Source organism: Hipposideros armiger, unplaced genomic scaffold, assembly GCF_001890085.2.
Source record: "Hipposideros armiger isolate ML-2016 unplaced genomic scaffold, ASM189008v1 scaffold_828, whole genome shotgun sequence".
In the NCBI taxonomy this organism is placed as follows: Eukaryota; Metazoa; Chordata; class Mammalia; order Chiroptera; family Hipposideridae; genus Hipposideros; species Hipposideros armiger.
The window spans coordinates 624,388-640,456 of record NW_017732178.1 but is presented as its reverse complement, the minus strand read 5'-3'; the positions used below and the strand labels follow the sequence as shown (position 1 = coordinate 640,456).

At 42.5% G+C, this 16,069-nt stretch overlaps 1 protein-coding gene across 1 annotated transcript in view; it reads left to right on the top strand.

Annotated features, from left to right (window-relative positions):
* Positions 1 to 15,688, top strand: part of LOC109374521 (VPS10 domain-containing receptor SorCS3-like) — a 117,936-nt gene extending 102,248 nt beyond the window's left edge. Inside the window, exons 15-21 of the mRNA XM_019629177.1 lie at positions 1,656 to 1,804; positions 3,659 to 3,718; positions 4,290 to 4,421; positions 6,167 to 6,266; positions 7,259 to 7,364; positions 12,829 to 12,989; positions 13,769 to 15,688. Coding sequence (XP_019484722.1) covers positions 1,656 to 1,804; positions 3,659 to 3,718; positions 4,290 to 4,421; positions 6,167 to 6,266; positions 7,259 to 7,364; positions 12,829 to 12,989; positions 13,769 to 13,833 — 773 coding nt within the window. The 3' untranslated portion in view covers positions 13,834 to 15,688. The remainder of the gene's footprint in view (positions 1 to 1,655; positions 1,805 to 3,658; positions 3,719 to 4,289; positions 4,422 to 6,166; positions 6,267 to 7,258; positions 7,365 to 12,828; positions 12,990 to 13,768) is intronic.
* Positions 15,689 to 16,069: the final 381 nt, after the last annotated feature.

Here is a 16,069-nt window from a genome sequence, read left to right as displayed (position 1 = left end):
AGAGAGAGAGAGACAAAAATGGAAGGAGTGAAGAAAGCATGGGGGAGTGGGGGAGGGGTGGGAGAAGAGAGAGAGAGAGAGAGAGAGAGATAGAGAGAGAGAGAGAGAGAGAGAGAGAGAGAGAGAAGTGTGTGAGGATGAAGATTGGCCACATCTTTACCCTAAAGTTTTCTAAGACAGGAGCTTGACCCCTTAATGAAATAATGAGAGCCATTCATTGAGTCTATACTGTATCATTCACTTTACTGGCTATTTGCCCACCAACGTGGTTTTCTTAACCAGACACTCGCTCAGACTCCAAGACTACTGTTGGCCATACATGGCAATCAAGGCTACAAGCCAGGAAACAGAGCATGTCACAGACCCTATAAAGTTAAGCCAAGGTCAGATTTGCCTTAGAGAAAGTTTAGAGGGCTTTGTTAACCTTTGCTCAGGGTGAGGCACTAGAATATAATGATGACTAAAACATGGTCAATTCTTTTTTTTGTTTGTTTTTTAAAGATTTTAATTGGGGAATTGGGTGATGGGAACAGTGCTGGGGAATTGGGGGAAGGGAACAGACAAGTTGCTGTCCTTTTGTTCTTCAGTCTAGTTGTGGAGGATGTTGCTTCACTGGCCCAAGTAGGCACCATCATTGCGCTCTTCCCTGGTGAGGCAGATCAGTCACCGGCTTCTGGACGGCTACTCATAGTGGCTGCTGGCTACACACGGTAGCCCTTGACAACCCACTGTAACAGGGGCTGCAGCCTATGCCGTCGCCGGTGACTCACAGCAGCACAGCTCCAGGTTGAGCTATTGTTCAGCATCTTAGCTGTAAGGACAGTGTCACTGGCCCTCATATGTGGGATCCGAACCGGGGCCCTCTGGCATCCCAAGCCAGCTCTCAATCAACGTGCCACTCGGCCGGCCAAAACATGGTCAATTCTAATATGCAACCTGTTCTATGATGGAGACATTGCCAACATTTCAAAAGAACATGGAGAGAAGTGTGAGTCCCTCTGTCCAGGACAGCGAAAGCTTAGCACATATTTGTTACTCAATACATGCTTGTGAACTATTGGGATGGTCTTCAGAGAAGATACCTGAACTCCATTTTAAAGGATAAACAGTAGTTAACAGAACAGGATCATGTCTTTAAGTAGAATGAACAGCATGTACAAAGCCCTGGACTACTGAAAAAGCACAGTATATTTGGGAAATTGTAGAGTTTAGTGTCGGTGATCTTTAGGTTTGAAGGGGAAGTGTGACTAATGTTGAGCTAGCATGGTTAGGTAGTTTGTGAAGGGTCTGAGAAGCTAGCAGCGGTTTGACATACCTCTTATAGGCACTGGGAAGTGTGCGATATGTTGTATTTATTGTAGTAAAAATTCTGACAATAGGTTTACATTTCAGGTACCCATTCTGGTAACAATACAGAGGACGGGCTGCTGAGGAGGGAAATGAATAGGGTGGGGGAGAGGTGTCACAAGAAAAGACCAGTTAAAAGACTGCGATAGTTACCTACAGATAAACGATCCTGGAATGGAAACATTCAAAGGCTCTTTAGGAAGTTGAGCAATATAACTAATGACTAATAGTACGCAGTGTGGGTGAGAGAGAGCAAGGAGCTTTCTGATTACAAGAGCAGGTAAGAGACGGCCTTGCCTTTAACCAAGATGGGGAATATGTAGGAGAAATATCCAGGGGGAACAATAATGGTTTGATCTTTTGTGTGCCTTTGGAGCACATGAGCAGCAATTGGGTGAAGATAACCAGGAGAGTTGACAATATGGATGTGAAGATCAAGCAGAGGTTCCTGCTTCAGGTACAGATGTGGGAGTTGAGGCTGTGGAAGTCCTTATACATCCCGCCCCGGGGTGAGTACGGGGCAGGACAGACGTGAATGGTGATGCTATCCGAGTTGTAGGAGAAAGATCCAGGGATGGACATGGAGAACAGGCTGACAGACAGGAAGAAGTAAAAGAGAATGACATGAGAGCATTCCTGTAGGGCAGCGGTTCTCAACCTTCCTAATGCCGCGACCCCTTAATACAGTTCCTCATGTTGTGGTGACCCCCAACCATAAAATTATTTTCGTTGCTACTCTATAACTGTAATTTTGCTACTGTTATGAATCGTAATGTAAATATCTTTTTGTTTTCCGATGGTCTTAGGCGACCCCTGTGAAAGGGTCATTCGACCCCCAAAGGGGTCGCGACCCACAGGTTGAGAACCGCTGCTGTAGGGAGTTGTCTAAGGGATGAATTTCACCTCAAATGTTTTTATAAAGAGATTGTTCATAGAAAAGGATGAAAATGAGGCTGCTCTTGGGTGGCTTTGACTTTTAAACATCCAGAATTGTGTTGTATTTTGTATGATTGTATTTATTAAAGACATGAGCTTTTGAAAAAATAACTTTGTAATTGTAATAATAATCCCAATAAATAATCAGCCATGCCAGTTCATGCCTACATCTTAAATCTCATAAAGACCAATCACTCATACACCCCTTTGGATGAGATCAAGTGACTCTAGACAGGTATCTCCAAGTTCCCTCCAAGGTCCCTACCTGCCTCATGCTCCCTAAGGCCACAGTTCTGTGGGACAAAGGGTCACACCAGTCACAGCACTCACAGGCCCACCCACTTCACTCCCTTGGGTAATTCTCTGCCTATTGATCCTCAATCTGGTCTCTGGAGACTTGCTCCCCCTGGCTGGTTAGGGTGAGGCTTTCTGGGCCCCATGCTCTTGGACACTGGGACTTCCAGCTATTTGGGGTCACACCTTCCAGCAGGATACTGAGGCATCTGCAAAGCCTCCCCAGGTCCCGAGGGGATGCCTGTCTGCCTGGTGAACTTTTTAGTCCTCTGTCTGCTGCCTGCTACTTCTCCGCAAGTCGAAACTCACTCTTCGTTATCACATCTCTGAGAATCACCTCCAATCTCTCAGCCTAGTTCCAAATAGGAACCAGAGCTGAGCAAATGGGAAACAACTAACCCCTCTACTGCTATTCAACCCAGCAGGTATTTACTGAGCCTCTGCTCTGCCAGGCATCTTTTGAAATAGTGAGGTTACCACATGACCCCCGGGAATGTCTGGGCAGACATACAGTAAGAACCTATCAGACAAAAGACTATGGCAGATGGATGTACTCATCTGTCACAGAGGCCATGATCCAAGTCCCTGAGATGTGGTGGAGGTGGTATTCTGGAAGTGCTTAAAGTATGTGTGTGTGGGGGGGAGAGGGGGACGGGACTCAGAATTTTATTTTCTTTAGGGATTTGCCTTCAGACAGAAGCTTTTAAGTTTTTATCAGAAGCAATATAATCCTTTTACTAAACACTCAAGAGTAGAAAAATTAACTCACAATATCAGCATTTTAACACAACTTTTAGTGTTTTGTTTTGCTTTTTTCCTCCTACACATTTTTATTTTTATAGAGTTGTAACCAAAGAAATGTAAGGAGATAGATCAGAATACAGCTATCATAAGTGTGTTTTTTCACTGTACTAATTATAATTTTAATGATGGAGTAACATTCTATCAGGTTGATGATATCATTATTTACTTAATGTTGTTGAAAATTTGTAGTTTTCCCGCTTATTTGCTATTATAAATAAAGTTATAGGCATTTCTTCCTGAATATGCCTTTTTCCTATATTTTGGATTATTTCTTTAGGACAAACATTCCAAGTTACAGTTACTGAACCAAGGGTCTGAATATTTTTATGGCCTTAAAGTGAGTCTTTTGAAAAACAACTGGCAATATGTATCAATTTTTAGTGCTGCCAGCGGCAAATGAGGGCACCTCTTAATTCAAGCTTCACCAATATTAGCTATTTTAAGTTAATAAAAAATCCTGCTTTCGTAAGTGAAAACAAGTGCTGCTTTGCTGTTTTTCTTTAATTTACATTTCCTCCATGTTTGTTTATAACTTCTTATTCCTTATCTGCAGCCAGTCTATGTTTTACTCAGAAACGCTCACCCTCTAAGTACAGAAAAATAGAAAATACGGGAGGAGCTTTTGCAAAAGTTCCCAGCAAACAATAATTTGGAAAGCATTTGCAATAGTATCTAGTTTCAGTAAAAATGTATATAAGAGCAGAGGACGCAGTAAAACTAACAATTCTGCACCTAGCAGTTCTAGAGAACAACAGAAAGAAAGCCTGGATGTGTCTTGAAACTTGTGCCTAAAATGCTTCATTGAAAACCATGTCTAAGCCTTGCCTATACCTGTGCATATGCTGCTCCTTGTTACTGACTCGGGTTCCCCGCTAGGACCTTGCCCTTCAGTCTAAACATCTTTGCAGGTAACCAGTGTCCCCGAAGACCAGATCCTGGTTGCTGTGTTCCCTGGCCTCCCAACTTCAGCTGAGCTCTTTATCCTCCCCCCGAAGAACTTGACAGAGAGGAGGAAAGGCAATGAAGGGGACCTGGAACAAGTAAGTGACAGAAGACTTAGCGAGAACACTTGCCTGTACCGCTCATTCTAAGGGGACCCCCCAGTTGGATCCAGCCAAAATGTGAGACAAGCTCTCTCCCGTGGGCCCATCAGCCTGTCACTATTTGTCCAGTACCCAGGGCTTTGAGGAGCAATCAGCCTGACTCAGAATAGACACAGATGCGTATAAATGGGAACGTTTAGCCACACTGGAAGGAAAAGCCCCCCGGCATCATTCGTTCCACCAGTGGGCGTTCCTGCAACTTGCTCCCGTCTCCCATCCCATGACTTGTCCTGGGGGAGAGGGATGGGGGAGTGAAAGAGAAGAATTTGAGTTTCGCTATCTATTTTTGGGGAAATGTGCTTCTTCTCGTCTTTAGAGATCCTGGTCAATCTAAGTTCTGCTTCTGAGGAGAACATGAACTCATGTTTCTTTGGAGAGAGATGGGCTGTCTCATCTCGCTTTGACGAAGCAAGTAGCATTTGCAAGCGAGATTGTGATTTACGGTCCTTACCAAATGGGCATATGGTACCTGTGATCTGCACACTATCCAGGAAGCCTAGGAGGTGGCCGGTCCCATGGTTCTCTCTCTCTCACTCTCTGCTCCTACTGGGGTCTTAGTGGCTGTGTCCTGCTTCCGTCTTCCCTGGCTCCCTGTGATGCTAAGTCAGAAGTAGAAATAAGTAAGAATGAGGCTGCTAGAAATCGGCATGAGTCAAACACATTGTCTTCCATGTGAGGTAATCATTGTATAGACATCTTCCGTGTCCCTCTGATACTCACCTGGCCATCACCCCATCTCCACATCCATCTTCAGTCCTCCTCCAGCAGCGTAGATATCGTCACAGTCGGTTTCTCTGGAAAATGGAGCGGATCCTTGCATTGCAGGGTTGCATAGTGAAGTTGGCCAGGAATGAATTCAGCTTCTCAGTGCATACATCACTTTTACAAGACCTCTTTATTCTGAAATAGCAAGTGGCATGTGTGAACTATATTTGGAAGCTACAATATCCATCCATTTAGATAAATAGGTAATTATGGTGATGAATAGCAGCTGTGATATTAAAGCGTGTACAGCGAGATAAGAGTTAGGGACAACAGCCTAAGTCTGCCTCTGCTTTCATGTGGGAATTACGGAGTGATTAAATCGATGTTATGTGTTCTGAGACTTGCTGGGGAAGAGTAAAGAGGAAAAATTATCCCATAAAAAGGAGGCAGCTTCTGCTTTGATGTTTGCCTCCCATTGTCTCTAAGAGAAGAAAATAAATAAATAAAAAAACAGAGGAGTGGGCTGGGGTATACGTGCCTGCTTTAATTCTAGCCAGGCCCTCTCTACCTGTGTCTATTATTTGATCAGATTAAAGAGCTAATGATGGGTTGACTTTCTGTCACTGGAACTCACACATTTTTCTATGGTGAGTTAAAAGGTGTGGGTGAAAGAGCACTGAACTAGGGGTTGAATGAAACATTGATATCTGTTATCAACTCTAATTTACTATGTGACTTTGGACACACCTCTTTCTGTCCCGCTCTCGTCTCTGGTGTGCGTGAATAATCCCAGCTACTTCCTTGGCTTCACAGGGCTCCCAGAGAACCAACCTGATATAAGGTTCCAATATCCTGTCCTCTGATTGAACACAGTCGTTTTTGGCCTACTGATCCTGATTTCTTACTCCATGAGGGAACATTGTCGCATGTCATGCCTTCTCATGCAGCCTCTCTCTCTCTCTCTCTCTTTTTTCTAGATTGTAGAGATTCTGTTTAATGCCCTAAATCAAAACTTGGTTCAATTTGAACTGAAGCCAGGAGTTCAAATCATTGTGTATGTCACACAGCTGACATTAGGTGAGTGAGCACCTGTTGGGGTTCAGGGGGAGATGGGCATCGTGGCCTGTTTTCCTGGAGAGAAAAGGGAGGAGATAATTACCAAATATTATACTTCTCCATAAAAGCCTGAAAATGGCTTTGTGGCAGGGCTCTTTTGCATGTAGATAATTACGAAAGATTAATTACATCTTTCTCAAGGCTTTCTGTTGAGGTGGCAAGAAGACTTTGTTAGACGTGGCTGTGCTATTGAATCCCTGGATGATCTGGGGGGAACACCTACAATTTCTTGGGGTCTTGACTTTATTATTCGTTTTAATCTGCAACAGTTGGGATTATATTAGGTAGCCCTCAGAATCTCTTAATTTCTGCAGTTCTCTAATTCTCTGAATCTAGGTCTGGAGGCCAGATCCATCAACTTTAAAACTCCCTTAGATTTACAGTGTATAACTCTACGTGGAAACAGGGCCAGCTCTAGTTGGTTGATTTGTAAAAGTAATAATAAAAAAAGACATGTGCCACTGGGCATCCAATACTGGCTCTCTGGGCGAGCCTATTTGCTAAATGTTTCTTATTGATAAAATACTTTTCAGATGTGGAGATTCCAAATGCACTCATCCAGCAGTGTTTCACCAGAACAGTATAAAGGAAGAGACTGAAACGTTGTATCAGTGTTTAATCCAAAGTTCACAGTGGGCCACCTCTAATCGTGTTGACAGACAGGTTATGGAGAAAGCATCCGAGTCCTTCTTCTATCCCCCTTATTGATACATGTTGCTCAGTTTATACAAAGAACAGCAAGTCTCCCCAGGCAGAGCAGAAGAGTTTACTTTCCCTGAGAAGCTGATTGGGGTACCATTTCAAATCTTTGACACCAAGCTTTCTGTGCCCAGATAGCATGCAGGGCAACTGGGAGACTGGATATAGATGGATACCACCTGGCCTCCTTTCTCCAGTAGGTACTCCCTCCAGCTAATAGCTTCCAAGTGAGCATGTCTGTTCTCTCCTCCTAGCTCCATTGGTGGACTCCAGTGCTGGGCGCAGCAGCTCAGCCATGCTTATGCTCTTGTCAGTGGTGTTTGTCGGCCTGGCTGTGTTTTTGATCTACAAGTTTAAAAGGTATGTGCTACCATCATTCAATTTTGATCTTGGGGCTCAATTCATGGGAGCCGATTCTTCAGAAAATCAACATTCCTAAACTCAATCCAAATACGTGATATTAATTCTCCTGGAAGCTCTGTTTGACATTGAGGAAAAGCAGGAATGGTTGAGGGCTAGGGAATAAAATAAGTTTAAGAATCTGAGCTCTATCCAATTTATAAGTATATTGAGTTAGGGAAAGAAGGGATAGTCTAGGAAATCGATTTATTCTCTTCAAGAGAACAGTCAGGGGTTTTCCAACCTCTCCTAAATTTCTTAAGTCAGGTCTCAAATATTCAGGATATGTTTTTCTACAGCTTAACAACCATTCAGGGCAGTGGAGTAGAGAAAGTGCAGCTGAAATCCGGTATGCACATGTGTATGAACACACACACACACACACACACACACACACACACACACACTTCCTTGTGTTATAGCTATACAGTATTTTTGTTTAAATTTGCATGCTAAAAACATTTAACCTTTCCCTCCCCCCCACCACCTTTTTTTTTTTCCTGTTTCTAAAGGGGAATTGATCAGGGAAACCAAACTTTACGTGTATTCAGAAATTATGTTTAAAGGCCACAGGAAGAGTAATATGACAGGATACTTATTAAAAATGTGAAATAGAAATCAATAATTCTGTACTATTATTTGAATAATCTAATACTCTGCCAAGAGGTATGCCATTTAAGAATATGAATTCTGAAATCATACAGACCCAATTCTAACTTTTAGCATTTGTAAACTTGGGCCAATTGAATTTGCCTCTCTAAGCCTTAGTTTCCTCATCTGTAAAATGGGGAAAACAGTAGCACTGTACAGGTTTGCTATGTGGTTTAAATGTAATACTATCTATACCTGGTACATACTAAATAATCAACAAATCTAAAGCTATTGTTCTAAACAACATACCTTCCAAAGGTGCCTTTTGGGCCACAAACTGGCACATAGTAGGCTCACAAAAATCATATCAGTGGCATAGAAATATGTTTCATTGGAAGCCTGGGTAAAGTAAAAATATCATTATTTACTGTCAGATGTGTCAGAAAGCAGAACTTGGTCCTGGGAGTTTTTCTCGGTATTGGAAGAAAATGCTTTTAGATATTGGAAGCGATCAGTGGTAAAGGTGCTTCATTCTACCCCGTTTCCCAGCCCCCTTTAGCTCTCCTGTAGCGGCTTAAGAACATCAGCTCAATCAATATCTATCTCAGCATTAGCCTCAACAGCAGGAATCCTTCAACACCCTCCAGCAGAAGTACGGAGTGAGGTTTACCTTTCTACTTGATTTATAGTAGTGCATGAGTCCATGTCCTCTTGGATCAGCACGTGTCAGCCCACCTGCCCATGTTCCTTTTGAAGATGGGGGGAAAACCCTTCACATCACAGTTAGAGAGCAAAGATTCAATACAGAAACAGTCTCGTCAAGGCAATACCTATTTCTGGATGTACTTCAGTTACACGCAAAGTGCACTTTCATTCATCCAAGGATTTGATTGTGGGGAAGCCTGGTGGTTACATTTATCCTTCTGGCTTCTAGAACTCCATGGTGGCTGAGGGCAGGGCCAGTAGAAGTCCTGCAAAAAGATATTTGTGTCAGCCATCTCCAAATTCAAGCAACACTTATTCCGTGATTTAGAAAGTTTTCTGTTTTCTTATAAATGCTGCTAAGCTTCTTAGACAGACAACATATGAAAGTAGGCATCTCTCAATGTGTACACTCCAGTACCTGAATCGATGCCAGGTAGTGCCAGCTCGGAATTATTCTACCTCTGTCGTCCCTAAATAGCAGCTAACCCTTTGTATGTTCTGACAGTGAATCGTGTGGCTAAGGCTGCAGGAAACGAACACCAATCAAACTGGATAAATGGTGGGGTCAGCTAAGAGTTACCAATCAGCAGTTTTCTTTTCTAGCCACCTTTTCTAGACGTTTTCCTGCCAATGCTCAAGCTCTTTGGTGGATATCCTGTTGGATACTCTTTTATTGCTTTGTTTTTCTTTCCTCCCCATCGCCTGGAACTCCACTGTGGCGCTATGGAGGGTGCCAGACTTGCTGACATGTAAAGGTCACGTTCTTACACCCGATTCCCAGAGTCTCCTTTGCTTCTTTCATTGCTGTCCAATAGAACTTTCTGCAGTGTTAAAAGTGCTCCCAAATCTGTACTGTCCAACACAGTAGTTACTAATGTGATCAAGGAGCTGAATGGTGAAATTTATTTAACGTTAGTCCATTTAAATTTAAATAGCTACACCTGGCTAGTGAACACTTGGATTACACAGTCTAAGTTCTGTTTCTGTTTCCGTATCACTGGCCATGCTGTTTTCAGACCCAAAACCTTCTCTCTCTGATCATCAGCATTAAGTCATTAAGCCAGTCATTCATTCAACAAACATTCATTGTGTGCCTACTGTGTGCCAGGCACTGAAAAGAATCTCAGTGTACAAAGTCATCACCTCACAGGGGAAGAGAATAGCGTTACCATCAGCCCCAAGCTTCCTGTAAGTAAATATCACCCTGTCTCTCACATTTGATCTTGTTCTTGGATAGTGACTGCCATTTTCTGATGTTTTAGGCAACATAATTAAAAATCGTTATGAAATGGCTTTTATTTTCTGAAAACTGCCTAATAAGACTTCCTTTTTCTATTGTACATTTGTTTTTTTCTGGTTATCCAAGATAACTTTTGAGGTTTTGTATTTCTTTTACTCTTTGTTTTCTTTTCTTTTTGTTCTTTTTTTCAGTAAGATTTTCATTATAATCTGAAGACGACTTTGCTTTCTTTAAATTTCCTTCCATGGACTTCTAACCCTATCATAGTTGGAATAAACAAATAAAAGCTTAAGTTTTTATAGGTGACTTGGGTTGATCCACTTACTCCTCTTATTAAAACCTATATGAATGTGTAGCCCAAGACATGCCTCTATATCTCTGTTTCCCACCCTTTCTTATCTGCAAACTTTGGGCTTAGTCTTAGATTCTCAGCAGTACTACAAGGGGGAGTGTTAAGCAATGAAAAACAATTTGACAATTTTTTTAAATGCTGAAAATTGTGACATATAAAATTCATTCCCTTCCAATCATCTATTAAAAATGTTAAATAAACCTGCCTGTTTTTAGAGACTGAAATAGAGTGAACAATCTTTCTAAGGGCAAATTTATCTGAATCCTCACAGGTATCATTAGGAAAGCAGGAAGGGGCGGGGGCGAGATGGTGAACTCTGGCCCCCGCCTCTGATGTATACAGGCTTGTGTGACCAGGAATCGTTTGCCCCCAGCACCTGATAAATATTACAGTTGATCCCAATATTCATGAGTAATGTGTACTTTTATGATTAGAAGACATCTTAGCCGTTAGGTTGCATTTCTATTTAGATAAGAAGAAAGTAAGGGCCAGCATGAATTTTTAATTAGACACAGTTAGAGAGCCTGCAGTTTGCAGCCTCACGTACAGTCTATTCATTCAAGGTTCTTATAAATTATATTAAGCTGGTTCAGAGCAGTAGGAGTCACAAGGACACCTCCCTTAGTATATGCAAAGCAACCATTAAAGACATGAAAACCAAAGATGAAAGAAAGGTACAAACTACCCGTGTTTTAAACCTATTTTTGGATCTTTCTTTCCGAAAACCTTATTCAATGCCCCCATGCTCTCCCTCATTGGGGGTTGGAGTGGAGCGGAGAGGGGAATGTAGAAGCTTGAAAATACCACCTGTTGATGCTAGGACAACAGAGTGATTCTTCTTTAGAAATGCATATAGGGCCGGCGAGTGGCTCAGTTGGTTAAGAGCTCGCTCAAGAGTTTGAGCTCTGAGCAACAGCGGTTCGATGCCAGCCCGAGCTGAGCAGCCGCTAAGCTACCAATAGGTAGCAGGATGGCTCAGCTAAAAAAAAAAAAAAAAAAAAAAAAAAAGAAATGCATAGAACATTCTGGGTTGGGGAGGGTGTCAGATGTGTCGAGTTTTAATGACGTTTATGCCAGTAACCAGCTTCATGAAATGGCAGGACTTCAACCCAGTTTCCTCATTTATTGAGGTAGAGAGATCTCTTCTAGATGTAATATTCCAAGATAAAAAGTGTGATCTTTTTGCTTGAGAACATAATACACGAAAGGAGAAAGAGCACAGGCTTTGAGGTCATTTATTCATCCTTCAACAAATTCTTGCTGGATGTAAACCACGTGCCAGGCACTGTACTAAGTTAAGTGTATAACAGTGACGATAAAAGCCTAGACCTTGCACACATGGGGCTTAGAGGCAGAGAAAGATAGAAAACAAGTTAACAAACATTGCCTATGACATCACCTTAAATCAACACCCTATTCACGTCTTTCCTAAGCAAGTCCTATTTCATATCTATAACAGGAGAGGTTGGGTGGTCAGGAGAGCCTCTTGGAAAGGAAATGTAAGCCAAGTTCTAAAAGGCAAGGAGGACGCCATCATGAGAAGAGTAGAAGGAGATATGTTACAGATAGAAGGGACAGTTGATTCAAAGTCACCAAGGTGGGGAAGAGTTTGATGTATTAGAGTTTTTCAGCTCAAAGTTTAGGTCTCAGACCAGCAACATCAGCATGACCTGGGAGCTTGGCAGAAATGCAGAATTTCAGCCCATCCTGTCCAGACCTATAGATTCACAAAAGCATTTTAACAAGAACCTGGGTGATGTATAATCACATTATAGCTTGAGAAGCACTGATTAGAGGGATTCAAAGGAGGCTACTGTAGGAGCACAGTGGGTCAGGAGATAAGGAGATGAATCTTTGAGATTTTAATTTGAACCTGCCTGTTCTCCAACCTCATTTCTGCCTGCCTTGTTTCCAAACTTACTCTGTGTCTTGGAAGGAAGTTATTTAGCTTCTCAGTCTTTGCATTAATCCTCTCCACAATCCTAAAAGGAAGCTATTGTGATTCCTATTGAGCAGATGAGCAAACTGACTATTGAAGTATTTAAGATACTTGGCCTGTGGATGGTGTTTTTAAAATGGTAGCAGTGGCTATACATCTTTTATTTCTTGGCTATTCATAAAGGAAACCAATGTGAATTGATTAAAGTGATGGAATTTTCACTATGATTCAACCTTATGGGTCTCCAAGTTCAGCTCCTTTAAAAACGTATTAACGGGTCAACGGTTTAAGGATTTTAGTGCGCATCTGAATGACAACATTATCCTTCTGTTTACGCCTGATTGTTTTTTACCCCAGAAGAAGATGCATTATTCACGGAGCTCTGTTGTTTACACCTCCCTGGGCATCCGGGTCTCTGACCTTGTGTTTCTCGGCCTCACGGCCACAGTGTCTGGGCGACTAGCCCCTTCCCCTGACTTTGGCTTTCCCTATGAATAGCATTCCCCCCCCCCCCCCCGCTTATCACCCAGGATTTCCAACCGCCCATGTTTGACATGCCCTGTGATCATAATCTGATTTTATTCTCCTCACCATGTAGGAAAATCCCCTGGATTAACATCTATGCTCAAGTTCAACATGACAAGGAGCAGGAAATGATTGGGTCAGTGAGCCAAAGTGAAAACACCCCCAAAATCACCCTCAGTGACTTCACCGAACCCGAGGAACTGCTGGACAAAGAGCTGGACACCCGGGTCATAGGTATGTGTGCTGCTACCACCAAGGCCCTGTGTCCTCTGTCCTCCAAACATGAGGTCAGCCAACCTACTTGGCCTGATCTTCAGATGGCACTGGGCTGGAGGGAAGGGCAAAACAGACAGGAGCATAATCACGTTTGAAAATTTGCCTGCCACTTCTAACCACACAAAATGGGCAGAAAGTTTTTCCCTTAAAAGTAGATAGAGAACGAAAGTGCAGGAGTCGGAGTGGGGGAGGGGTGAGGTTGACTATCCGTCACTGTTGGCCTTTTTTAGTTTTCTTCCACGAAGCAAAAGCATGATCCGTCCTAATTAATAATCCCAGGAAGGTGGGCTCTGTCATCAGATAGCCCTGGGTCCGTTTTCTTGCCCAGCCCGTCGACTTGCTCTGCCACCTCCCTGGGCCTTGTATTCCTCCTCTGTGACCTGGGGATAATAGTACCTGCCTTCTGAGATTGTTGTGATAATGAAATGATGTTTTGTCGTTAGCACAGGGCCTGACGCTTAGCCAGTGTTCAGTACAAACGGGCTCTCATTAGAGTAGAAGACAGCAAGGTTTGCTTCTACCCTGTGTACTGGTGTGGGAGACGGCAAATGTGAAATGTAGATGAGATAAGCCAGTGAGCTAATAGGATGGACTATATCCAGGGGCCCTATGAAATCGATGCATAGTAAGCACCTGTTCAAGGTGGCTTTTTTATTTTGCGGTAAATAAAACAAACAAAAAGGTCCCTGCCTTTGTGACATTTATACCTTTGTCTCCCTATCTTCTCTCCCCTGCAGGAGGCATTGCCACTATTGCAAACAGCGAAAGCACAAAGGAGATCCCCAACTGCACTAGTGTTTAATACCGACAAGCCACGCGGTCCACCATCTTTCTGACTTTTTATTTTTGATGATCACTATTACTATTATTATGGAAAAAATGAAAATGTCTTTTCTAACCTTTGTTTACCAAGGGCCCCTTCATACATAGCAGGCAGATGCTTAGCTTTGGGAGGCAAAGGGATTCTTAGCTGATTAAACGGGACAAAAAGGATAAATGGCTGTATTCGTGCTATGGGCAAAGTATGCATCTTCCCATGGCCTTTTTGCTTTATTCTGCCATTAATGGTGCAATGACTCTCTTTTTTTCTTGTGATTCCTCTTTCTTTTTACAAGTTGGATTGGCTTTTCATTAACCTCTCATTTCTCCCTCCTGTACCCTCCCCCGGCACACACACTTAAAACATAAACCATTTCCCAGGTAGATCTGCAGGAGATAGCTTGGTGGGGAGTGAACGTAGCTGCAAAAAGCGTGCACACCTTTATGAAAGAGGCCCTGCCTCGTGCATGTCAATAGCAAGGCTACTGATGGCTTATTGTATATAACAACAATGTAAATACCTTTTTATTTCCTAAGAAATAATTTAATGTTTAGTAAAAAGGAAAACAGAAAAAAGAAAGATGCGTGTGTTGGCTTATGCACTCACCCTCAGAGCTGCCCAACCCCCAGGCCTGCTTGATGTGTTGGGTTCTGGATGCTTTCCAGTTGTCTGTCACAATTAACTCTTGCATCTCTGTGTCCATGCCATAGCTGGTTTCTACTTATATATATAAGGGGGGTGGGGGGTGGCTTCCTTTGGGCAATCGGTAAAGGAACGACTATGGTGACATCGTAGAACATGGGGGTCTTTTTGTTCCATCAGTGATATGGAAGAAGTTGCAAGATGAAGCCCACTAGAGACTTCAAACTGAGATCCAGATGGGGGTACAAGGCTTCCCCTCCCAAAAGAAAAAAGTTGAGGATATTATCAGCCCGAGAAAATGGTTTCTCGAACAAAGCCACGCAATGGATCTAAAGATGACAATGGCTCTGCTTTCTGGTTGGATTCCAAGGAAAATGTATAATGCTTATGGGGGATTCTTGGGCTATTCTTAGCTCAGAAAAGTCCCCTGGACACTAGATTAAGCCCAACGAGTGCCTCTTGTGATCAGAGGAGTTAGAGAGGTTGGGAGGGAGGTAGCATTTGTGGAATCACAAGCCCATGCAAACCCTGCAGGCCAAATAGGGGTCTAGTCTTTAATGATATTAGTCAAAGATGATTTTAGCAAAGCTGTGCTATTTGCTTGTCAGATGTACACAACTTCCTTAAAGTCAAATGTCTGCCTTCAGTTCCCTTAAAATAGTTCTTGCCTCTTGAGTGGCTGGCTTTCAAAGCCAGTGTTCTCTTTTCCAGCACCTAGCCCCTTTAACCATTTACACATATCAATTGTTTTCAGTCGGATCACTTTAAGCCATGTTATAACCTTTTCTATTTTTTTTTTCAGGCTTAGCCTGTGCACACTTTTAGAAAATGATATACTGTATATATGGGAGGAAAGGCCAATTTTGTACCTGTTAATACTTGTGGGATGTTCACATTTTTCTCTGTGAGACACTGAGAAAATGTGATCTACAGAAATCTGACTGGCTACAGCATAGATCAGGATTAGGAGTATTTCTAACGATCCTGCTTTTTTGTTTCGAGGGTTAAATGGGGCAGACAATTGCAATACTTGTACTAAACACTGGAATACAAATGCATGAGTCATATCTATATATACAGTATATGTACATATACTGTTCTTGGTTTTATTGTTCCATTTGAATATTTCTACTGTAAAAAAAGACAGTGGTTTTGAAATTGTTGAAAATAAATGTATTTTTGTACATCAAAGCTATATAGTTGTCTGAGATTTCTCTCTTTGGGCAGTTTTCTTTATTACATCGGCCAATGATTGCTATAATAATGCTACATAACAAAAAAAATCTGAATAGTTTGTAACAACAGATATTTATGTTTTGCTCTTGAGTCTTCAGGTTGGCGGTGGTTTGGCTGAGCTCAGTGGGGACTGACCAGTCTCACCTGGGCTACTTTGGATGTAGGCTTCAGTTGCCTCAGGTCTGCTCCACGAGCTGTCATCATTCCAAGACAAGCAGCTACGCAGGGTATGTTTTCCTTATGGTGGATTGCAGAATTCCAAGGCAGGCTGACCGAATACCCTGTGCCTCTAATGCCTTGGTTCAAAGTGGTCACTCTGTTTACCCATCACCTACATTCC